This window comes from Crinia signifera, chromosome 3 (genome assembly GCF_055691185.1).
Source record: "Crinia signifera chromosome 3, ASM5569118v1, whole genome shotgun sequence".
NCBI classification, from domain to species: domain Eukaryota; kingdom Metazoa; phylum Chordata; class Amphibia; order Anura; family Myobatrachidae; genus Crinia; species Crinia signifera.
In genome coordinates this window covers 204,695,525-204,714,401 of record NC_139219.1, presented here as the reverse complement: position 1 = coordinate 204,714,401, position 18,877 = coordinate 204,695,525, and the positions used below count along the sequence as shown (strand labels likewise).

At 45.1% G+C, this 18,877-nt stretch overlaps 1 protein-coding gene and 1 non-coding gene across 2 annotated transcripts in view; both read right to left on the bottom strand.

Annotated features, from left to right (window-relative positions):
- Window positions 1–18,877, bottom strand: part of LOC146064131 (uncharacterized) — a 45,864-nt gene that overhangs the window by 18,722 nt on the left and 8,265 nt on the right. Inside the window, exons 2-7 of the mRNA XM_083177287.1 lie at window positions 16,845–16,947; window positions 8,622–8,760; window positions 8,170–8,354; window positions 6,048–6,158; window positions 5,806–5,952; window positions 1,498–2,146 (exon numbers count right to left, since the gene is read on the bottom strand). Coding sequence (XP_083033413.1) covers window positions 1,498–2,146; window positions 5,806–5,952; window positions 6,048–6,158; window positions 8,170–8,354; window positions 8,622–8,760; window positions 16,845–16,916 — 1,303 coding nt within the window. The 5' untranslated portion in view covers window positions 16,917–16,947. The remainder of the gene's footprint in view (window positions 1–1,497; window positions 2,147–5,805; window positions 5,953–6,047; window positions 6,159–8,169; window positions 8,355–8,621; window positions 8,761–16,844; window positions 16,948–18,877) is intronic.
- On the bottom strand, window positions 3,303–3,407 carry LOC146065969 (U6 spliceosomal RNA). The gene has a single exon (XR_014472772.1). It is a non-coding gene; the product is annotated as a U6 spliceosomal RNA (small nuclear RNA).

Below are 18,877 nucleotides of genomic sequence, written 5' to 3'. Positions count from 1 at the left end.
CTACTATCCACGTCGGCGTGGAGTTGATTCTATATAGCGCAGCGAGCCACCGAGCCCGAAGCGTGGCGAGCGCACGCGTATTACTTTACATGTATTCCGCAGGGCTCGGTGGGTCGACACACTATATAAAATCAACTCCACGGCGACGTGGATAGTGGGGGTATGAAAAGGTCGTAGGATGCGTTCTGCCGCCGCTCGCCACGCTTCGGGTTGGCGTTGATAGTGGGAGTGCAGTTGGGGGTGCTTTTAACATACTAAGCACCCATAACCGTTAATTATGTTATAGGGGGCACTTAACATTGAAAAACCCATTAGGGTTCTTATACAATTGTAAATCGCATACCATTGTATATGCCATACTATGGCATACAATTTAAAATTGTATAACATCGGCTACCGTCGCGTAACATCGCATGCCTTATGGTCTGCGATGGGCGCCGTGCTAGTACACATATACATATATTTTCACATCTATTTTAACACTTAAAAAGAGCATGTTTATAGCATTTTATTCAAAAATGTTAAACCTGTTTTATCACCAACTCTAACTATACAAAACATTGACTACTTTTGTAACATGTCATCTTAAAAGCTCATAGTGGCCATCTTATATAGAGACCCAGCCTATAATATATAATACCTCCACATCTAAAGCTTTTTTTTATTTTTTTTAGTCACCTAGAAAATGTTCAACTGACAATTACCTATAAAAAAGCAATCTTAGTGACACTGGGGCAGATGTATCATAGCAGCGCAAATCGCGCAGCTATAATGCGTCCTACTTTGCCTCATTAACTAGGCAAAGCAGGAGGGGAGACCAACAAGATGTATTACCTTGTCTGACGAAGCGGGGGAGCGCTAACTCCCCCTTCCGGCAATATCCCCTCCTGGAGATAGTGCATCAGTTTAAACTGAAACTGATGCAGTCTCCTTCCCCCGAGCTGGCTGGACTGGGCATGTGCGGGATCTCGAGACTCACACGAGATTCCCAGCACAGCCAAGAACCAACAGCAGGGACAGCTCCAGCCTACTGTCGGTGAAGCAAAAACCAGCATCGGGTGGAACGGTCAGCGATGCTGACCGTTCATACATTCGGCCTGCTATCATTTAGATCGCAGCACAGATATGGACAGGGATGCATAGCACCCCTGTCCTTTACCACACGCTGGCTCCTTCATACATGGGGAGAAGCGGTATCAGTGCACATAACCCCTTCTTCCCGATAACGTCTGGTCATACGAGTGCCCCCCTGTATGTTCCCATGTTTGTATACAAATTTATATAATTTTATAAAACCTGTCAAGTATGCAAAAGCAATCACATTGCAAGCCAGAACAGACCAAGCGAAATTAATGCTGTATAAAAACTTAGTATTTATGGGACATGTAATATGACGGAAAAGAGCAGCAGAGAAAAGGGTAAGATGTAGTAGAGAAGGACAATATTTATATAGTCATCATTACTATATATAATATACTATATATAAGATGACAATACCTTCAAACAAATCTCTTATAGCATTGATCTCTTCCTGACAGAAATCCACCAAGAAACAATTTGGTTTCCATGATGGGTTCCAGGTTTTGAAAAATTGTAACGCCTCAAGGATACAAGCTGATGTTTCCTGCTGGGTTACAAATGCACCAACTACTGCATAGCCAACATTTGTCCTCACACATAGGAAAAAGAGTGGTAGTGCATATCGGGTGGTACGGTATGTTGCATCCAATAAGGTTATTTGGTTGCCATACTTTTCTAGCATCTTTTTCTGCCACTCCGTTTGATAGCATAACAGAAATGTATTCTTATCAGTCACATCATCTGTAGCTGTAGTTGGTCTACAATACACGTTCATTTTTGAATTTTTCTGCTGCCATTGATTCAAAATATTTAATAGATTGTCTTGGTCTACTGCTGAATTCCGTCCGGCATATTTTGCTTTGTGCATTATATTAAGGATATCTTTTCTGTTGGGGTAAAACCTTCTTCTTAATTCTGGTGGAGGACCAACACCTGGAAATAATTCTTTGGACACGAATGAATTCAAATGTCGCATCATTTCACTAATTTTGCGTACACCGTCATGGTGCAAGCTAATAATTTTCTTCTCTATTCTGATGTCTACTTTTTCTTGCAAGTCTGCCATCTGTTAATAAAAATGTATATCATAATTACACACAACAAGAATGTGTAAAATATGTAGGCACTCATCTGTATAATAAGATTGTAAACAGAAAAGTAACCAGAACATAACAGTAATTCTCAGTCCATAATGGGGGTTATTGTAATTTGTTCAGTCTCCTGTGTGCATGCGCAGAAGCATTTCTGCACATGTGCAGATGCAAAGTGCGAGTAGGCACAGCGAACTAAATGTTCGCCACGCCGCTAGCACCTAGCGATGCAGCCGGGGGGAGCACAGCCCATGGGAACGCTGGGCATTCTCATGCTAATGGGCCCAGTGACATGGGTGCGGACAGCTAATGTCAGCTGCCCGTCTGCTTCCCGCACAGGGCACATGCAGATCAGAGACACCATAGAGGTGTTTGTAATCTGTGAGCGCTGGAAAAATCATTTGATGGTAGCCAACCATCAAATGAATCCCCCCACCCCAGGCTGCGAATGGATGATTATGCAAAAGCATCCATTCGCAGCCGTGCGGGTGGATCATGGGTGAGTGGGGGTGGATTTGCAGCTTTGTGTGTTCCAGTATAAGGTGTGATATGCATTGTGTACAAAATTCCAGCTTCAGTATAACATTGCAATCTTAAAAATAACACAAATGGTGGTACAGCAAGTATCCAACTCTACATCTCCATACCTAACCCATCCTTCCTAGTGCCTAACAACCCCCCTCCCCCCATGGTTTCAAATCTTTCCTCCCCATGTGATGGCTAAAATTTATCACCCTCCCTGCACACCATCCTAACCCTCCCCTTGGTTGTGCCTAACCCTCCCCACTATACTTACCATTAGGCTGATGGCGGTCAGGAAGCGGTGTTAGGAGTCAGGTGGGTGTCTGGAATCTGGCGTAAGTATTTTTAACACCAGTATCCCATGCACTCGAATTTTGACCACATCCCAATAATACAGCTGTGAAGGAAGGGGTCGAAGGGTACATTATGTGTAGTTTTGAGGCTGGATCCAATAGCAGTGGCGTAACTAACAAGTTAAGAGCAGCTGAAAGATTTAAAGGCTTTTACCCAGGAGATTCACTGTGGTAGTGTAGGTTGCCAGTGATGTAAAGAAGAAATAGGTATTAACAGTCAAGAGGAGCACACTGCATCTAGCTTGCACTATAAGGGGAAAATATGGAATGACTGACGGACTTGTGTCTCATCCTTGTGCAGAGGCCATACCATCCTTCTCCTTAGCGTTCCAATTTTATTATATATGTGCTGCTGAAGCAAGGGTTACACCCATGGGTTTTTATTTTTAAACTTCGATGGGGAGCCCATGCATACAAGTCAGATAGAGATGAGAAGGGTGAAAATGAGGAGTGAAACCTAAAGGAAAAGTCCCAGATTTCACAGAGTTTTTTTTTTAGATATGTCTAACCACATTCTGGGGCTCTAACAGTGCATGTTTGATTTTGTAGTTCCCCCTACTTAGCTTTAGCCTAGTACAATGACAATAAGTGGAGAGTTTCTAAGGTGATGGCGGTGGTAGAGGATAGTTTTATCATTTATACAGCAGCTGTACAAGTTTGATATGGCTTTATGGGTTGTAAGATTATTTTATAGTATCCCTGGTTTTGTACTGGTTTAAGCAAAGCGTTTTGTATTTCTTCCAAATATTTGTCTGCACCCATATATAATCCACTCTCTGATAGGCTTGGCCTCATTCTAGTTGTTACATTGACATCTGACACCCCCACCTTTGAACTGAGACTTGCCATTCAGAAAAGTGTACTCTCCATATAGGTTAGACTCTGCAATAGTTACCTCATAAAAGGAAAGGTTTTTGATGTGCTAGACCAGAGGTAAACAATGTCTGCCACTATTTTGATGACTTAAGGTGCCCATACACTTGTCCGATTTGGGCCGATTTTGCCAGATCCGGATAGATCGGGAAAAGAAATCAGCCCAAATCGGATGTTTTTGACACCTCATCCGACCCGATGCGAGGTCCCGTGTGCATCGGGTCGGACTCTACAGATTGAACCAGCTGCAGGGTCAATCTGTCAATCAGGACCCATCAGCGGCACAATGCGGGTGCTTTTTAGCCTATATTGCAGAACCCATTTCATGCACTAGAGTTCATAGGATGAGTGTCCTTCCTAGTCTGTACTAATGTATACGCTAAACTCTGTCCTGAGCTGCACTGCCTTAGGTCTCTAACTCCAGCTACATAGAGTTTCCACAAAGAGTGTCTACGTGGCCATTGAATGTGGCTTCGGAAGGGGGTAGTGATGTGGCCAGGGTGTAGTTATTGTTTGCACAGGGGAAGTGTCAATAGCTTGTACCCCTTTTACACCGCCGAAAAATCCGGGTCAGCGGCGGGTCAGACCCGGATCTTCGGCGGTGTAAATCCCTAACGCCGTGTCCCTTTACACGGGACTTCTACCCAGGTCCTGACCTGGGTAGAACACGGCTAGGACCTGGGTAGAGGGCGGTGTAAATGGGAACGCCAGGTCGGATGACCCGGCTCCCATTTACATGAATGGGGAACGTCCAACCTGCGGACCGCAGCGTCCGCAGGTTGGACGGGTTGTCAACCTCACATTGACAGCCGGCGCTGCTGTCTGCTATACCCTGCAGACAGCAGCGGCGGCGGGGGAGGGAGGTGAACGGATGCGTGTGTGCGGCATCCATTCACCTCCCGTGCGACGGCGGGGGGAGTGTGCGCGGGGACTGGGGGCAGCCCATCAGCTTACCTTAATGCTGGGCTGCCCCCAGCAGCGTTCCGGTCCGGCGGTGATTGGCGCTTGGAGATGACAGGGGGGGTGGTGTAAAAGGGGTATTAGTTGTGTGGCCATGGGGGCTGGTTTCAATGAGAAGATAGCTGCTCATTAATGTGGCTGGGTGGGTAGCTGTACAGCAATGTGGCTGCAGAAGGGTCGTTTGCTAGGGGTCACCCCCATTTGTACTGACAGGGGTTGGTTTGCCCAAAGGGATGGGGGTAGCTGCTTAGTAATGTGGCTGTGGGTGTTACTTTTTTGGGAGGGGGGCAGTGGTCTTGAACCTCCACTTTTATCATGGCTTATACATTTTATATATGTTTCCAAGCCCTGCCCTACAATATTTGATATTTGTGATGGCTATTAAATTCAGACATAGGTTAGACCAGTGGTAGCCAACCCTAGCCCTCGAGAACTACCAACAGTTCACATTTTCCAGACAACCTAGCTGCTGCACAGCTGCACTCATTAATCACTGACACATTTTAAAAGATTCACAGATTGAGCTAATTAGCTCACTGATTCTGTGAGGAGGCCTGCAAAACATGCACTGTTAGTAGCTCTCGAGGACTAGGGTTGGCTACCCCAGGGTTAGAGGTTATACCAAAACATGATTGTATAGACATGGTTGCATGAGTGGAAGTTGAGGGGCATGTTTACGGTATATCTACAAGTTTTTTGGGGTGGATAGAAGTTCCTGTCAGATCTAGCACTGTATAACAATACTACAAGATACTGTTATTTGTAATATTTAACCCACTGAAAAAAATTAAGTTAATGTAAATATTTTAAAATATGTGTGCACTATTTACTAAAATCCATTATAAGTGTTTAGATTATTGAAAATCCTACATAAAAATAAATACATTTCATTACAATAAATATTGTCAACACATTTATTTTGTTACCTGTCCAGAAACCGTATGAAATTTATGTGCTGAGATCAGAGGGAATTTAGCAGCATACTTTGTGATACATCTTAAATTACCATGAAGAAGGGCTTCTTTAATTTTATTGGAAGCACTCTTTTTTCTGCTCTCTGTCTCAGCGAGGATCTACAGAAAAATTATAATGTTGAAATATGGGTAATTAATTTTCTTTCGTATATATCATAGATTTTAATTAGAAGTTTAAACTTACAAAATTTTACCTTAAAATCAGGGAACTGTATAATATGTGCAATGTGGATTTCCGCAGGGCAATCCAATTTTTTGCTGTGTTGTAGAGAATATCTTGGCTTTACGAATGCATGATCTTCTCTCTTTGTAAATATACATTGAAAACACGACTTAAAATTAAATACAGTTTATGATTTTAGATGCATTGTAGACACTGCTAAACCCCATTATAAAGCACACTGTGTCCGATGTAGAAGGACACCATCAATTGGAAACAGCAGGTATATTTGTCATGTGCCCACAGTTAATTCAACATGACCACTGGCAGATGAAGGGAAAGACCAAGCATGGTCGAAGCGGACCTTCATATAATAGTTAGTTGCCAGGTGATGATTGCCTACCAGTCAGTCAGCTCAGAATGGTTTACACACCAGCATTAAATTCAATGCGCCTGGATTGGTAAAAGGCGGGTGTGTTTGGGGGGGGGGGGGGGGGGGGGGGGCTGTTTTTTATACACAAAAAACATAAATACTTATGTTAAGACCTATATATGTTAGATTAAAAATGTAAGCTTTTACATGACTCCTTCAACTATGAAAAAGGAGCGCCAAGCTCCGAAACGTTGGTGTGTGTTTTCCCTACAATATATACTTTTTTTGCAAAATACTTGGATGGCCGTGATTTGATCCCAAACCTGCACGTCTTTCGTCAAGGGCACCGGGGTCCCAGAACCGCAGCAAGGAGAGTGCCAGGCCGCTATTCCCTATATATCTATATATATCTATATCTATATATATATATTGTGGTTTTCCCCGACAGCATTGAACAGGGATCTTGGCAGAACTGGTCCTACTTTATAAGCAGTCGCACGTTCTGCCGAGAGTGACCGGGAAATTGTCGAGCTCCAGGCCGCAGCATGCAGATTTATGCCCATTTCGGCGCTCCCCAGGTGGGACATTGAATCCCTGCCAAGCTGACGTTGAGGTGGCAGAGAATGGGACCAGGTTATGGCTGTCTGGCTAGCCTAACAGTAGCAACGCAGGATTGAATATCCCACTAAATATAGCTTTATGAATCAAAGAAAGAATTCTGATGTTCATAAAAGCCAGCTTCAAACTTTACATAAACAACCACAACAGTCATAGCATACCTTAAAATCCATTAGCAGTGTGCACCTAAAATTATTAGAATTATACGACCGGATGTTTGCAGACCCGTTATGCATGCAATAACATTTATAAGAAATTATTAGTTAGAATGGCAGATGAAATGGGTAATTTATGAGTTGGTTGACGAAGACAAAGTAGAATGCAGAGGACCCTGCCCAGAAGTGATTATGTGGTAAACTGGCAAAGTAGGTGATGTAGACTTCAGAAATCAGTACTAGGGTGGAGTATTCAGTTTTAAACCGTGAATATAATTGGAAAAAGGAACAGTATTGATGGGTTTTAATTAATGGATTTAAAAAAGTGACAGAGTTTAGGAAAAGTATAATCAGGTGGGGCAAAAAGTTACATAGATGTATGCTGCAGAGAAGTCTTGAAGGCAGAATTGACAAGACAAAGGAAAGCCATAGGTTACCAGCAGAATGTAAAGGGCAATAGTATTTTTGAGGCTCTAAAATGTTATTGTGGTGGTGTTTCGATTGAGTGGTTATAAGCAGAGTGGCTTAGACGTCATACTGTAGATGGTGTATTAATGAAGTATAAACCATGAAAGTCGAGTGTCGAAAGTAGATGTATGGTCACAGCATTTTCAAAGAGGTGTAATAATACTTTAATTGCAAGATTTGACTTCGTATCCATGGAGCTTCAGAATGTGTACCATTTCCTTGACTTGAGAATGTTAACTGCAAGATATTATTATATAAAGTGAGAAACCAATTCGACAAATCAGAAAGAGCAATACAAACAATTGGACGGATTTTTAGTCCAATGCATTTTAGCATTCTATTCACCAACTGCAGCCCAAATACGAGATTATAAATTGATAAACACATTGACGGTTAAAACCAGACTTATTCAGTGCACGTGCAATAGTTCTCAATTTGGACACATATCCGGCATATACATTACTCATAATCAGCCACAATGTCTTCACCTATACTCTTTCATCTGCTAAAATCTACAAATGTAGCAAAGATAATTTGTGTACCTGTTTCAAATTTCTTTGTTCTGCATATTTTCGTTTCTTATGGACTCCTAAGTCTTTTCCTAAATGGCACAGCAGAGTTTTTCTTCCAATAAATACATATGGAACACCCGTAAATTTTAATCCTACACCTCGATCGGTATCTGGACTTCGCCATAATACTCTAGATTTGACATCTGGCTTCATATCTGTAGACCACAAAAAAATGTAAAACATTTTTGGTTTGATAACTGGTGAATACTTCTCTGTAAGATGCTGTGGGACACTGGACCATAGCATGCAGGATGGAGTTGGAGCCTAATATACAAACCTTTAGACCAGGCTCCTCCCATGTGCCGTCACATATATATATACATACATACATACATACATACATACATACATACATACATATATATATATATATATATATATATATTACACACATACATACATATACACACACACAAGCATACCATCATTACCAAAGTGTTTACTCTTCTGACGGATTATGTAGTTTGACTGTGAACTTTCCTCAAAATCACAAATGGCCTTCTCTAATTGTTCAAGTGAATCAAAGAATTCAGTTTCTGAAGTTAGTTCCGGTTGCATGGTCTAAAAAATAAATTAAGGTGAATAAAAACCATTTGTATTTGTTATACATCAGAATGGGTGTGTCCCAAAGCTTTGATAAATGTTACTGAAAATGCAATTTACAAAATCATGATTTATGCAGTTACCTTCAAATGGAGTTCATGTATTCTATGGAGGACACTGTAATACTGGAGTATAGATAAATAGGGAGGGATCCCTGTGTTTTCTGAGGATGTCAAAGAAAGATTTAACAGGTAAGAACATAAATATCCTATTCTACTTCTTTCAATAGGAGACTGAACTCACTGTCCAAAGGCCTAGTCCCGTGAAGCAAAAGGTATGATACAAATAGAAGCGGGAAATGGTATAAAGTAAAGAAAAAAAAAACAAGCCTAGTGCAACTATTGCTGGAGCGTGGCTACACAGTGAGCAGCTCCCTCTGCACAATTTTCTAACTGGAGGATTGCGGAGTATTACGGGGCGGAGTAAATCTGTTTTAAAACATTTTAGATCCCAGCATTGCCTGTTGTAAACCCTGAGTGAGACGCCAGTGTCACCTGCCAGATGATAAAAGAAAACTTATTATCGAGCAACCAAGTTGCCACTTGGTTAATCTGTTCTGCTGTAGCACCACCCTGAACAGCTCATGAGGAACCAACACACCGAGTGGAATAAGCTCTCTCCCCCACTGGAACTGGGAGAGAAGAGCCCATGTAAGCCTACTGAATGACAGAGTGAAACCAATTAGCAAGTTTGTTTCATTGCAAACCAACCACGATTGTGGAACCCTTAAGGTGACCATACACGCTGCGATAGCAGCGTGCGATGCGTGCTCACACAGGTATTCCATCGCACAGTACAAAAAGTATGTGCACATACTTTTTGTACTGCCCACAGCTGGCATCTTAGCGCACAAAATCGCTTGCGATTCGATGCAGCACAAAACGCACGGCTGCTATCGCATCGTGTATGGGCACCTTTACAGAACAACTTGAACAATCAGCTCTTGGTTTATGTGGAACAGAGACACCACATTGGTAAGGTGAAAAAGCCGGGTTCTGAGGACCACCCTATGTGGGTGAAAAATTTAAAAGGAAGAGCTCAAGGAAAGAGCAGATAAAATCAGAACCCACCTAGCCAGGTATGGCCAGTCTTTCACTTAAGGAAGATCCACTGAACATATTCACTCAAAGGGTGGACATTGAAAAGCCTAAAGGATCAAGGAAAGGTCCCACGGAGCCACAAAAGGCAAGCGAATGTGAAAGACACCATGAATGAAAGTACAAACATCTGTCAATAAAGCAAGCTTCCTGTGAAACAGGATAGACAAGGCAGAAATGTGGATTGTCAGAGAGGCAATACACAGGCCTGCTTCTAATGCTTTCTGCAGGAAAGGCAGTATTTGAGAAAGCTTAAAACCCCTACAACACTAGGAAAAAGTACACCCTCTCAACAGGGAGGAGTCAACAGCCACAGCTGCTCTCCTGTGGGGTACCTGGAAGGTCTGCTGACAGGTGACAGTTCCCCACCCCAGTAAGACGGCATCTGTGGTGAGAATTCCCTCCGTAATCCAGAATAAATGGGTGCCGGACGCGGTCCCAACAGTTGGGATCCCGACAGTCATTTACCCAATGTCGGGATCCTGACTGTCAAAACAACGACAGACATCCGCTATTTTCCCTCGGGGGGGGGGGGGGGGGGGGGGGGGGGGGGGGGGGGGGGGGGTCCACGACCAGGGCTGTGGAGTCAGAGTTGAGGAGTCGGAGTCAATTTCGAGTACCAGGAGTCGGCAAACAATGCACCGACTCCGAAAATTATAATGAATGACTTCTCTACTGTAAGTATAAAGACCAATGCATGCAGTGCCTCACGTAACCGCAAAACGAACACGTTAAGTGACCGTGAAAAAGCATGCTTTACATGTGCTTCACTATATGGCACGCAACGCACAATTCGGAGCACCAATAATTATAAATGTATTCTCCCTTGTAGTTTACAACTTATTTCCAACGTTGGTTTTCAATACCTCGTTGGTAAAAATCACCTGGTGTAGACTCGAAAAATTCATTCAACCAAGCTCTCCCACCATACGCACAACATCTTTTTACGCGGATGAAGATCTTGTTTCATGCGCAGGGTCGTTTGTTTACCTTGGCTAAGCCATTCCTTACGCTGGTTCATATTGATGTACAGGCACCATTTTTCGTCGCCAGTAACGATTCGGTAAAGAAAGCGTTCCTTGTGTCCATGAATTGAACAGTGACGAGCAAGCAAACCAGCGAAGATTGTGGCTTGTTGATTGATTTTGTGGTCGTCACAAAGCATGCAGAACTCATGCTCCGCACTTCTGAACCTTTCCTATTGTTTTTGTTCCCAAAACAACCAAATAATGTGTTTTTTTATCTTTGAACTGGTAAAGTTCCTGTTTATGCCTACTGCTACTATCCAGCCATTTAATTAATAAAAAAAATTAATAAAACTTTGTTTTCATTGTGTTTGTCCTTTGCTTAAACTGTTCAATAGAGTATACTGTTGGCTTCCCAGCCTCTAGTTTCTGTAGTAATAATATGTATGTTGCCTTTCTATCCTTCAAGGAATGTATCAAACACATTTGCATATTAATACAGAGGAGTCGGAGTCAGAAGTACGAGGAGTCGGAATCGGAACATTTATCTACCGACTCCACAGCCCTGTACACGACCCCCATTGGAGGGAGAATAGAATAGGTAGCGAGCCACCGTGCCCGCAGCATGGCGGGCGCAGCAAGCCAGCAAGGGGCTTTGTTGCGCTTACCATGCTGTCTGAGTCCGGGCAGTCGGGATCCTGATGTCGGGCTAATGACTGTCAGGATCCCGACTGTCGGAACCCTATACCACACCAGAATAAATGTCCCACACTGGAGATCCCCTCAGAACATCCTCTGCTTACAGAAGAGTGTTCCAGACCACTCGGAGTTCTAATATGTTGATCGGCAGCCTGGATTCCTCCTTGGACCATCGACCCTGCAACCTTAGATGAAGGGCTACTGCCCCCCAGCCCCTGAGACTGGCATCGGTCATAAAAACCAGCTAATCCCACGAGTGGAGGGAGCGTCCCAGTTGCAAAGTCTCCAAGTCCATCCACCACATTAGAGACTCCCTTGTCTCCTGAGACAGCAACAACTTTTGTTTCTTCATGGTCTTCGCATTCCCTGACCAACACGCTAGAATATTCCACTGGAAAGTTGAACCTCGCAAACTGCAGCGTCTTGAAAGTCACTATTTTGCACAGTAGCTGCACACCCTGCCAAACAGTCAGGCTCGGAGAAGGTAGGATCTGTAGGACCAGTTGTCGGATGTCTACTGCTTTGGATTCTGGAAAAAAATACCCTGTGCAGATGAGTATCCAGGATCACTCCCAGAAAAGAAAGTCTCTGTGTTGGTATCACATGAGACTTTGGTAGGTTTAACACCAGACCCAGATCTTGTAAAAACTGAGTCGCAATACTCAGATGTTACAGGACTTTCTTCTCTGACTCCGCCTTGAATAGGAGGTCATCCAGGTAAGGTATAATTAGAATGCCTTCAACCTGAGAGCTGCTGCCATTATTTTGGAAAAGACCCTCGGAGGCGTGGCCAGCCCGAAAGGTAGGGCCTGGAACTGCAGATGCAACTCTCCTATTGCAAAGCGTAGTGAGGACTGATGTTCCTTGCAAATAGGTACATGCAGATAAGCATCCTGGATGTCCACTGATGATAGAAAGTCCCCCGGCTACATGCTCAAAAGCACTGACCGAAGGGATTCCATACGAAAATGATCCACGCATACATTTAGATTTAAAGACTTCAAATCTAGAATGGGTCGGAAAGATCCGTCTGGCTTGGGTACTAAGAAAAGAGTTGAATAAAACCCTCTTTTTCTCTCCTGAGGTACTGGGACCACCACAGCCTTGTTCATGAGAGACGTTGCCGCTACCAACAGTGCACAGCGCATCCCTCTGCAAGGGAGTAGGAAGAAATCTCCTTGGGGGCCACCCTTTAAAATTTATCCTGTAGCCCTGGGAGACAATGGAATAGACCCAAGGATCCATGGCTGAACCTTTCCACCTGTCCCGAAACTGCAGGAGGCGACCCACCACTCTGATTCCACAACGGGGAGTCTCCGCCCCGTCATGCAGAGGATTTATCCTCTCCTTTGGACACATTTTTCTTGGAGGAGGCTCCGAAACGTGATCTGGGTCCCTTTCCCTGTCGGGGAACCGTCCTCTACCTGCCTGTCCTCTGCTAGAAGCTCCACCCTTAAAGGAAGAACGAAAGGATGGTTTAAAGCAGGCATGTCCAACGTTGGCCCTCCAGATGTTGTGAAACGACACATCCCAGCATGCTTTGCAATAGTTTTAGCATTCTCTAATAGCAAAACTGTGGCACAGCATGCTGGGATGTGTCGTTTCACAACATCTGGAGGGCCAACGCTGGACATGCCTGGTTTAAATTCTCAGAATTTTGAACTGGCAGTCTTTGACATCATGGGAAGAAAGGTACTTTTGCCCCTGTGGCTTGCTTTATAATATCCTCCAGCTCTGAGCCAAACAGGAGTTAACCCTTACAGGCTAAAGCCTCAAGCGACTTCTTTGATTCACTATCCGCCTCCCAAGACTTATGCCAAAGAGAACGTCTTCCTCACCAGCCTCACAAATATATTCCACTGCACATCTAAGCTTCTCTGCCAAAAGAAAAGCCTCAGAATGAGACAGAAGCTGGCCTCAGCCTATTAAATCATTGCCTTGGACACCCAAGCCAATGCAATTATGGGGCGAAGAGTGAAGCCCACTCCTTCATACAGCGCTTTAAGGCATCCTTCCACTTTTTTTTTTTTCAATCAACCGGATCCTTAAAAGCTGCACCACCCTGCACTGGAAGTGCTGTGTCCTTTGATAGCCTATCCATGGGAGCATCTACTAAGGGAACCTTTTCCCATAATTTAACATGGCTCTCCGGCATAGGATACAAATTTGGGTACTCTTTACCTAGAACGGCGCCCATCGCATGTACATCGCATGCCATTATAATGGCATGCGATGCGACCGATGCGATGGCCGTGATTTTACATAGAAATGCGTGTTAAAAAGTAAAATTGCGTCGGTCGCATCGCATACGGCCAAAAAAAACACAAAAAAACGCATGCGATGCAACCGACGCGATTACCGCGATTTTACATAGGGAACAATGTTAAATGGGTCAATTGACCCGATTTTACATAGGGAACAATGTTAAATGGCCCACAGACCCCAAATAGCCACCATGGGCCCCCCCAATTGTTAACGCCACCCCACGATCAACGTGAACCCGTGAGCTCGCCACACTTTCTATTCTCAACTCCACGCCGACATTGATACGGGGGGTTTGAAAAGGTCGGCGGACGCGTACCGACGCCCCTCGCGGGCCCGCTTCGGGTTCACGTTGATCGTGGGGTGGCGTTAACAATTGAGGGAGCCCAGGGTGGCTATTTGGGGTCTGTGGGCCATTTAACATTGTTCCCTATGTAAAATCAGGTCAATTGACCCATTTAACATTGTTCCCTATGTAAAATCGCGGTAATCGAGTCGCATGCGATATTTTGGCCGCATGCGATGCGGCCGACGCAATTTTTTACCTTGCGATGCCTATGATCAAAATCGTGGCCGCCGTTCTAGGTAAAGAGTACCCAAATTTGCATACCTCCTGGACATAGACAATTTCCTGTCTGGATTCTTCCATGCTATTTCCATCAGTGGGGGTGGGGGGGTGCTCCGACCTCTGGGCTTGTGCACCACTGGGAACAGACTCACATAAGGGGCACAAATCCCCTTGATCCATCTGTTCACATGGTTTTTTAACCACACAGAATCTGCAGTTAACCAACATGACTGTCACTCTCTCCCCTAAGGCAGCAGTACACCCTTCAGTCATAACTAAAGCACAGTGCACAATGTCAGGCAAACGTACAGAATTCTGTAAGTGTGTACTTATCGGTCTGCAAAAATGCCACCAAAGATTCTCAGCGATCAGCGGGGAAAAGCGCTGTCCAAGGAGAAGATATTCCTCTGTGCTGTGTCTAAAAGACCCTGCTTCAGCTCCACAGCCTGGAGAGAAAAGGGCGCCAACAGAGCAGGAAGAGTCCAAGTCTCAGCAGGGAAGATCAGCCTTTCGGCGACTTACCCCCCTTCAGCCGCTCCCACTGGTGTCTTCTTCCTCCTAGTGCCTCTTCTTCATGGGACCAATTGGAAGCGTCCAGCACCGCTGGACACCTGTAACAAACTTCCATTTCCCTAGGGATTTCAGCCTGCAAGATGTCGGCCGCCATCGCGGAGAGCCCATCCCCCACGATCCCCCTCTACATAGGGAGCTGGTTCAGGACCCCCCCCCCCCAGAGCCCAGGAAAAACCTCCTAGAAAAGAGGTTTAAGTGCTGTGCCAAGAGAGAAGACTTCGCCAAGAGAGAAGACTGCACACAGAGAGCGGACAGGACGTGCTTCGGTCAGCCTCTGCTGCGCTCTGTGTGTGGCTTCTTCTCTCTAAAAGTAACATACTGGTAAAGCCTGTCTAACTAGTGCATTAATAAAAAGAAACACCTAGCTATACTATCCATAAGAAAAAAGGCTGCCGTCAGCAGCCTAGTCAGCAAAGCACCCACTCCGATGGGCACCTAAAACAAACTGAAGCATTCTGGGATGCAGAAGGGAGGAGCCTGCTTCAAAAAGAAGTCAGCATGGGTGCCTTTGCTCCTGCGGACCTTACTACATCCCAAGGTTAGCGGTGTCTCCAGGATGGACGAAAGAGAATATAGGTAATAGACTTTTTCTAGCTCTTAAAAATGGGATCCCTTGACAGGAGGCTGTTCAGACTCTTCCATAGTCAAAACTTCACTGCCTTGACAACTGACTCCACATCAATACAAGGAGTGTATCCTGCAGTAGAGGAAACTTCCACATCTGAAGAGACTCAGCCAGTTTCCTCTAAGTCTGACCCAGACTGTGAATGAGAGGTGGAACCGCCCCTAGGTACAGTCCCCCTTTTAACAGTCTTAACCTGCAATTGAGCTGTAAGCTCTGAACATATGCAAACAATTAACTCACTTATAGGGGTTCCAGCAAAGGGGAGCCAATCCGTAATGTGCCACAGACTACTGGGGTGTGCAGAAGATAAGGAGTCACCTGAGTCAGGGACACAGACCAAGCCAGCTTCTGAGAAGACGCTGAGGGGTACTGCTGCACTGTGAAGAAGCTTGCACATCCTGAACCTGATCCTGAGGGGAAAAACCTGCAAAAGCCATCCATGACCGTAACACTGGAGACCCTGTCGCCTTATAAGACTTGCCTCTAAAAGACATAATGTAGGATCTGTGTACACTACAGTGATTCAGTCACGCAAAAGAACCACAGTATAATTACCAAATGTTAAAAAGGCAGAGTGAAATAGCCGTTGCAAACACAAAGGACCCACAACAATGCAGGGCAATAGGCTCAACTAACCAAGCCAGAGGCTGGTAGGAGAAAACTGGTGTGACCTGAACTGGATGAAAGGCACATGGTGGACCCCAACCCAGGCTCTCTGGTCATGTGCTAGACTAAGATACTGGGCAACAATGGTCGCTCTTCATCTGAGAGGAAAGAGGGAGGAGAAAGCCAGCGGCAGAAAGCCTCATGGAGGAAACAAGCCCCTGACCGGGGATGAGCCAACGGGCAGAGCCCCCCTCCCCCTACTGACAAAGATCCCCAGCCTCCAGTGCATTGCCAGTAGGGCAGTGGGACCCGGAAGCTCCCAGGAGTCACCTCTACTGACGCTGTGCAACCATTGCCTGCTTTCATAGGTGGTCCAGCACAGCAGTCCCAGAACAGTTTGGGTTTAGGCTATTGGGAGGGAGGGTTATTCAGTGGCTACTTTAGGCTCTAAGGGGAGGCCTTTGGGATGGAGACTAGTTCTACTTACTGAACGGTTGAAAATATAGCCTTCTGACCATCGGCCAACCGTATATATAGCATTATATGGTCTGCATCTTATAAATAATGAGCCAAATACAGTAAATAATGAGCCAAATACAGAAAAGAATCTTAAATTATTTCAAAATACTTTTATTGTCAAATTATACCTTCAGTTCGCTTATATATGATTCATTTGAGTCAGAGACTTGTTGGGTCTCTGAATCAGTTTTAGAGTCCATGTTTCCAGTCCAGTGTCTGTTCAATATAAATCTGCAATAGAGAGAAAAAAAAACAGATGTTTTACCTGTTAAATCTCTTTCAAGGGCCATAAAAGACACAGGGCGACGGGTTTGTATTCCAAACAGGTTAAACCTTTTGCCTCCGAGCAGCCCAGGCTTCTCCCCCTATGCCCTGCCTCAACCATAGGCAGCCAGTTTGTTATCAAGCCCAAGGCAGGTGCAAGGAATAGAAAAAAAAAAAAAAAAAAAACACACTAAAAAAAGTCAATGGAACTCCACACAAAGGGAAAATCTAAATTAGAAACAAACCTATGACTGAACTAGGTGTAACAGGGAGCGAGGGATCCCTGTGTCTGTGAACCTCGAATAAAGATTTAACAGGGAAGACAAATCTACATTTATTCTTTATTCCACAGGGCGATGCGGTGACATACTAAAGCGGCACCTTAAGGGTGGGGACACGTCTGAGCTACAATGTGAACAATCTGCCCAATTGCAGAATCTTGGTAATCAAAAGTATTGAATGCTTAGAAAAAATGCAAAAAAAACCCCAACGGCTTAGCAGACGGCCAAGTCGCCACCCTGCAAATCTGTTGTGCTGTTGCACCGCCACGAGCAGCCCATGAAGCATCCACGGACCAAGTGGCATGAACCGTGCAGGAATAGGTAGATACGAGTACAGGTACGCCTGCCGAATGTCAGAATGAAGCAAGCAGACTATGGACCGCTTAGTTGCAGGCCAACCACGGTTGTGAAACCCATACAGGATAGAAAGTGCATCCGACTTCCAAATCTCTCCGGTACATCTCACATAAATCCGAAGAGCCCTAACCACATCCAGGGAGGATTGATCAGTAGACGTCACCAACCCATGATAGAGAATAACAGGTACTCTTTACCTAGCACGGCTAGCACGGCGCCGACGCGATTTCCCATAGGGAACAATGTTAAATGTCTCAATTGACCCGATTTTCATGTTCAATGCCTCAATTGACCCGATTTTTCCATAGGAACCAATGTTAAATGGCCCACAGAGGCCTAATAGGCACCCTGAAGTGTGAAATGGCCCCCACAATTTGTTAACGCCACCCCAAGATCAACGTGAACCCGAAGCGTGGCGAGCACAGCGGTACGCGTCCTACGACCTTTTCATACCCCCACTATCCACGTCGGCGTGGAGTTGAGAATAGAATAGTGTGGCAAGCGAAGCGAGCCACCGAACCCGAAGCGTGCGAGCCCCGCGAGGGGACGCGGATACCTTCAACGCGTCCCTTCGCGGGCTTCACAGGTATCCGCGTCCACTCGCCACGCTTCGGGCTCGGTGGCTCGCCACACTATTCTATTCTCAACTCCACGCCGACGTGGATAGTGGGGGTATGAAAAGGTCGTAGGAAGCGTACCGCTGCGCTCGCCACGCTTCGGGTTCACGTTGATCGTGGGGTGGCGTTAACAAATTGTGGGGGCAATTAATAAGTTAATAAATAAATAACTAAGCAAGTTTCCTATGGAAAAGGATAGCCCTTGCCAAAATCTGGACTTTCAGAGAAAGCCATAAACCTGCCTCTAGCCCCTTTTGAAGGAAAGATAAAAGCCAAGACGTGAGAAAGTTGTTTAAGGGTCCCACAAGCAAAATTAAGCCTTCAAAATCCTGTAATTTGCACCAGTCAATGATGGTTTGTGGGCTCAGAGCATAGTATAGATGACCCTAGTAGACAACCCCCTGGCTCTCAACAGGGATGTTTCAAGTGACACCCAGTCAAAGCTAGACATGGAAGGTCCAAATGTAGACAAGTGCCCTGGCTAAGAAGGTCCTGGCGCCGAGGTATGCATACTGGAGGTTCTACGGAGAGACTGTAGATCTGAGTAACAAACTAGGAGGGGATCGGAGGGAACACGTACATCAGAGCAAAGGCGACGGGCCTGACAAGTTATCCACCATGCAAGATACCAGATCACAAGAT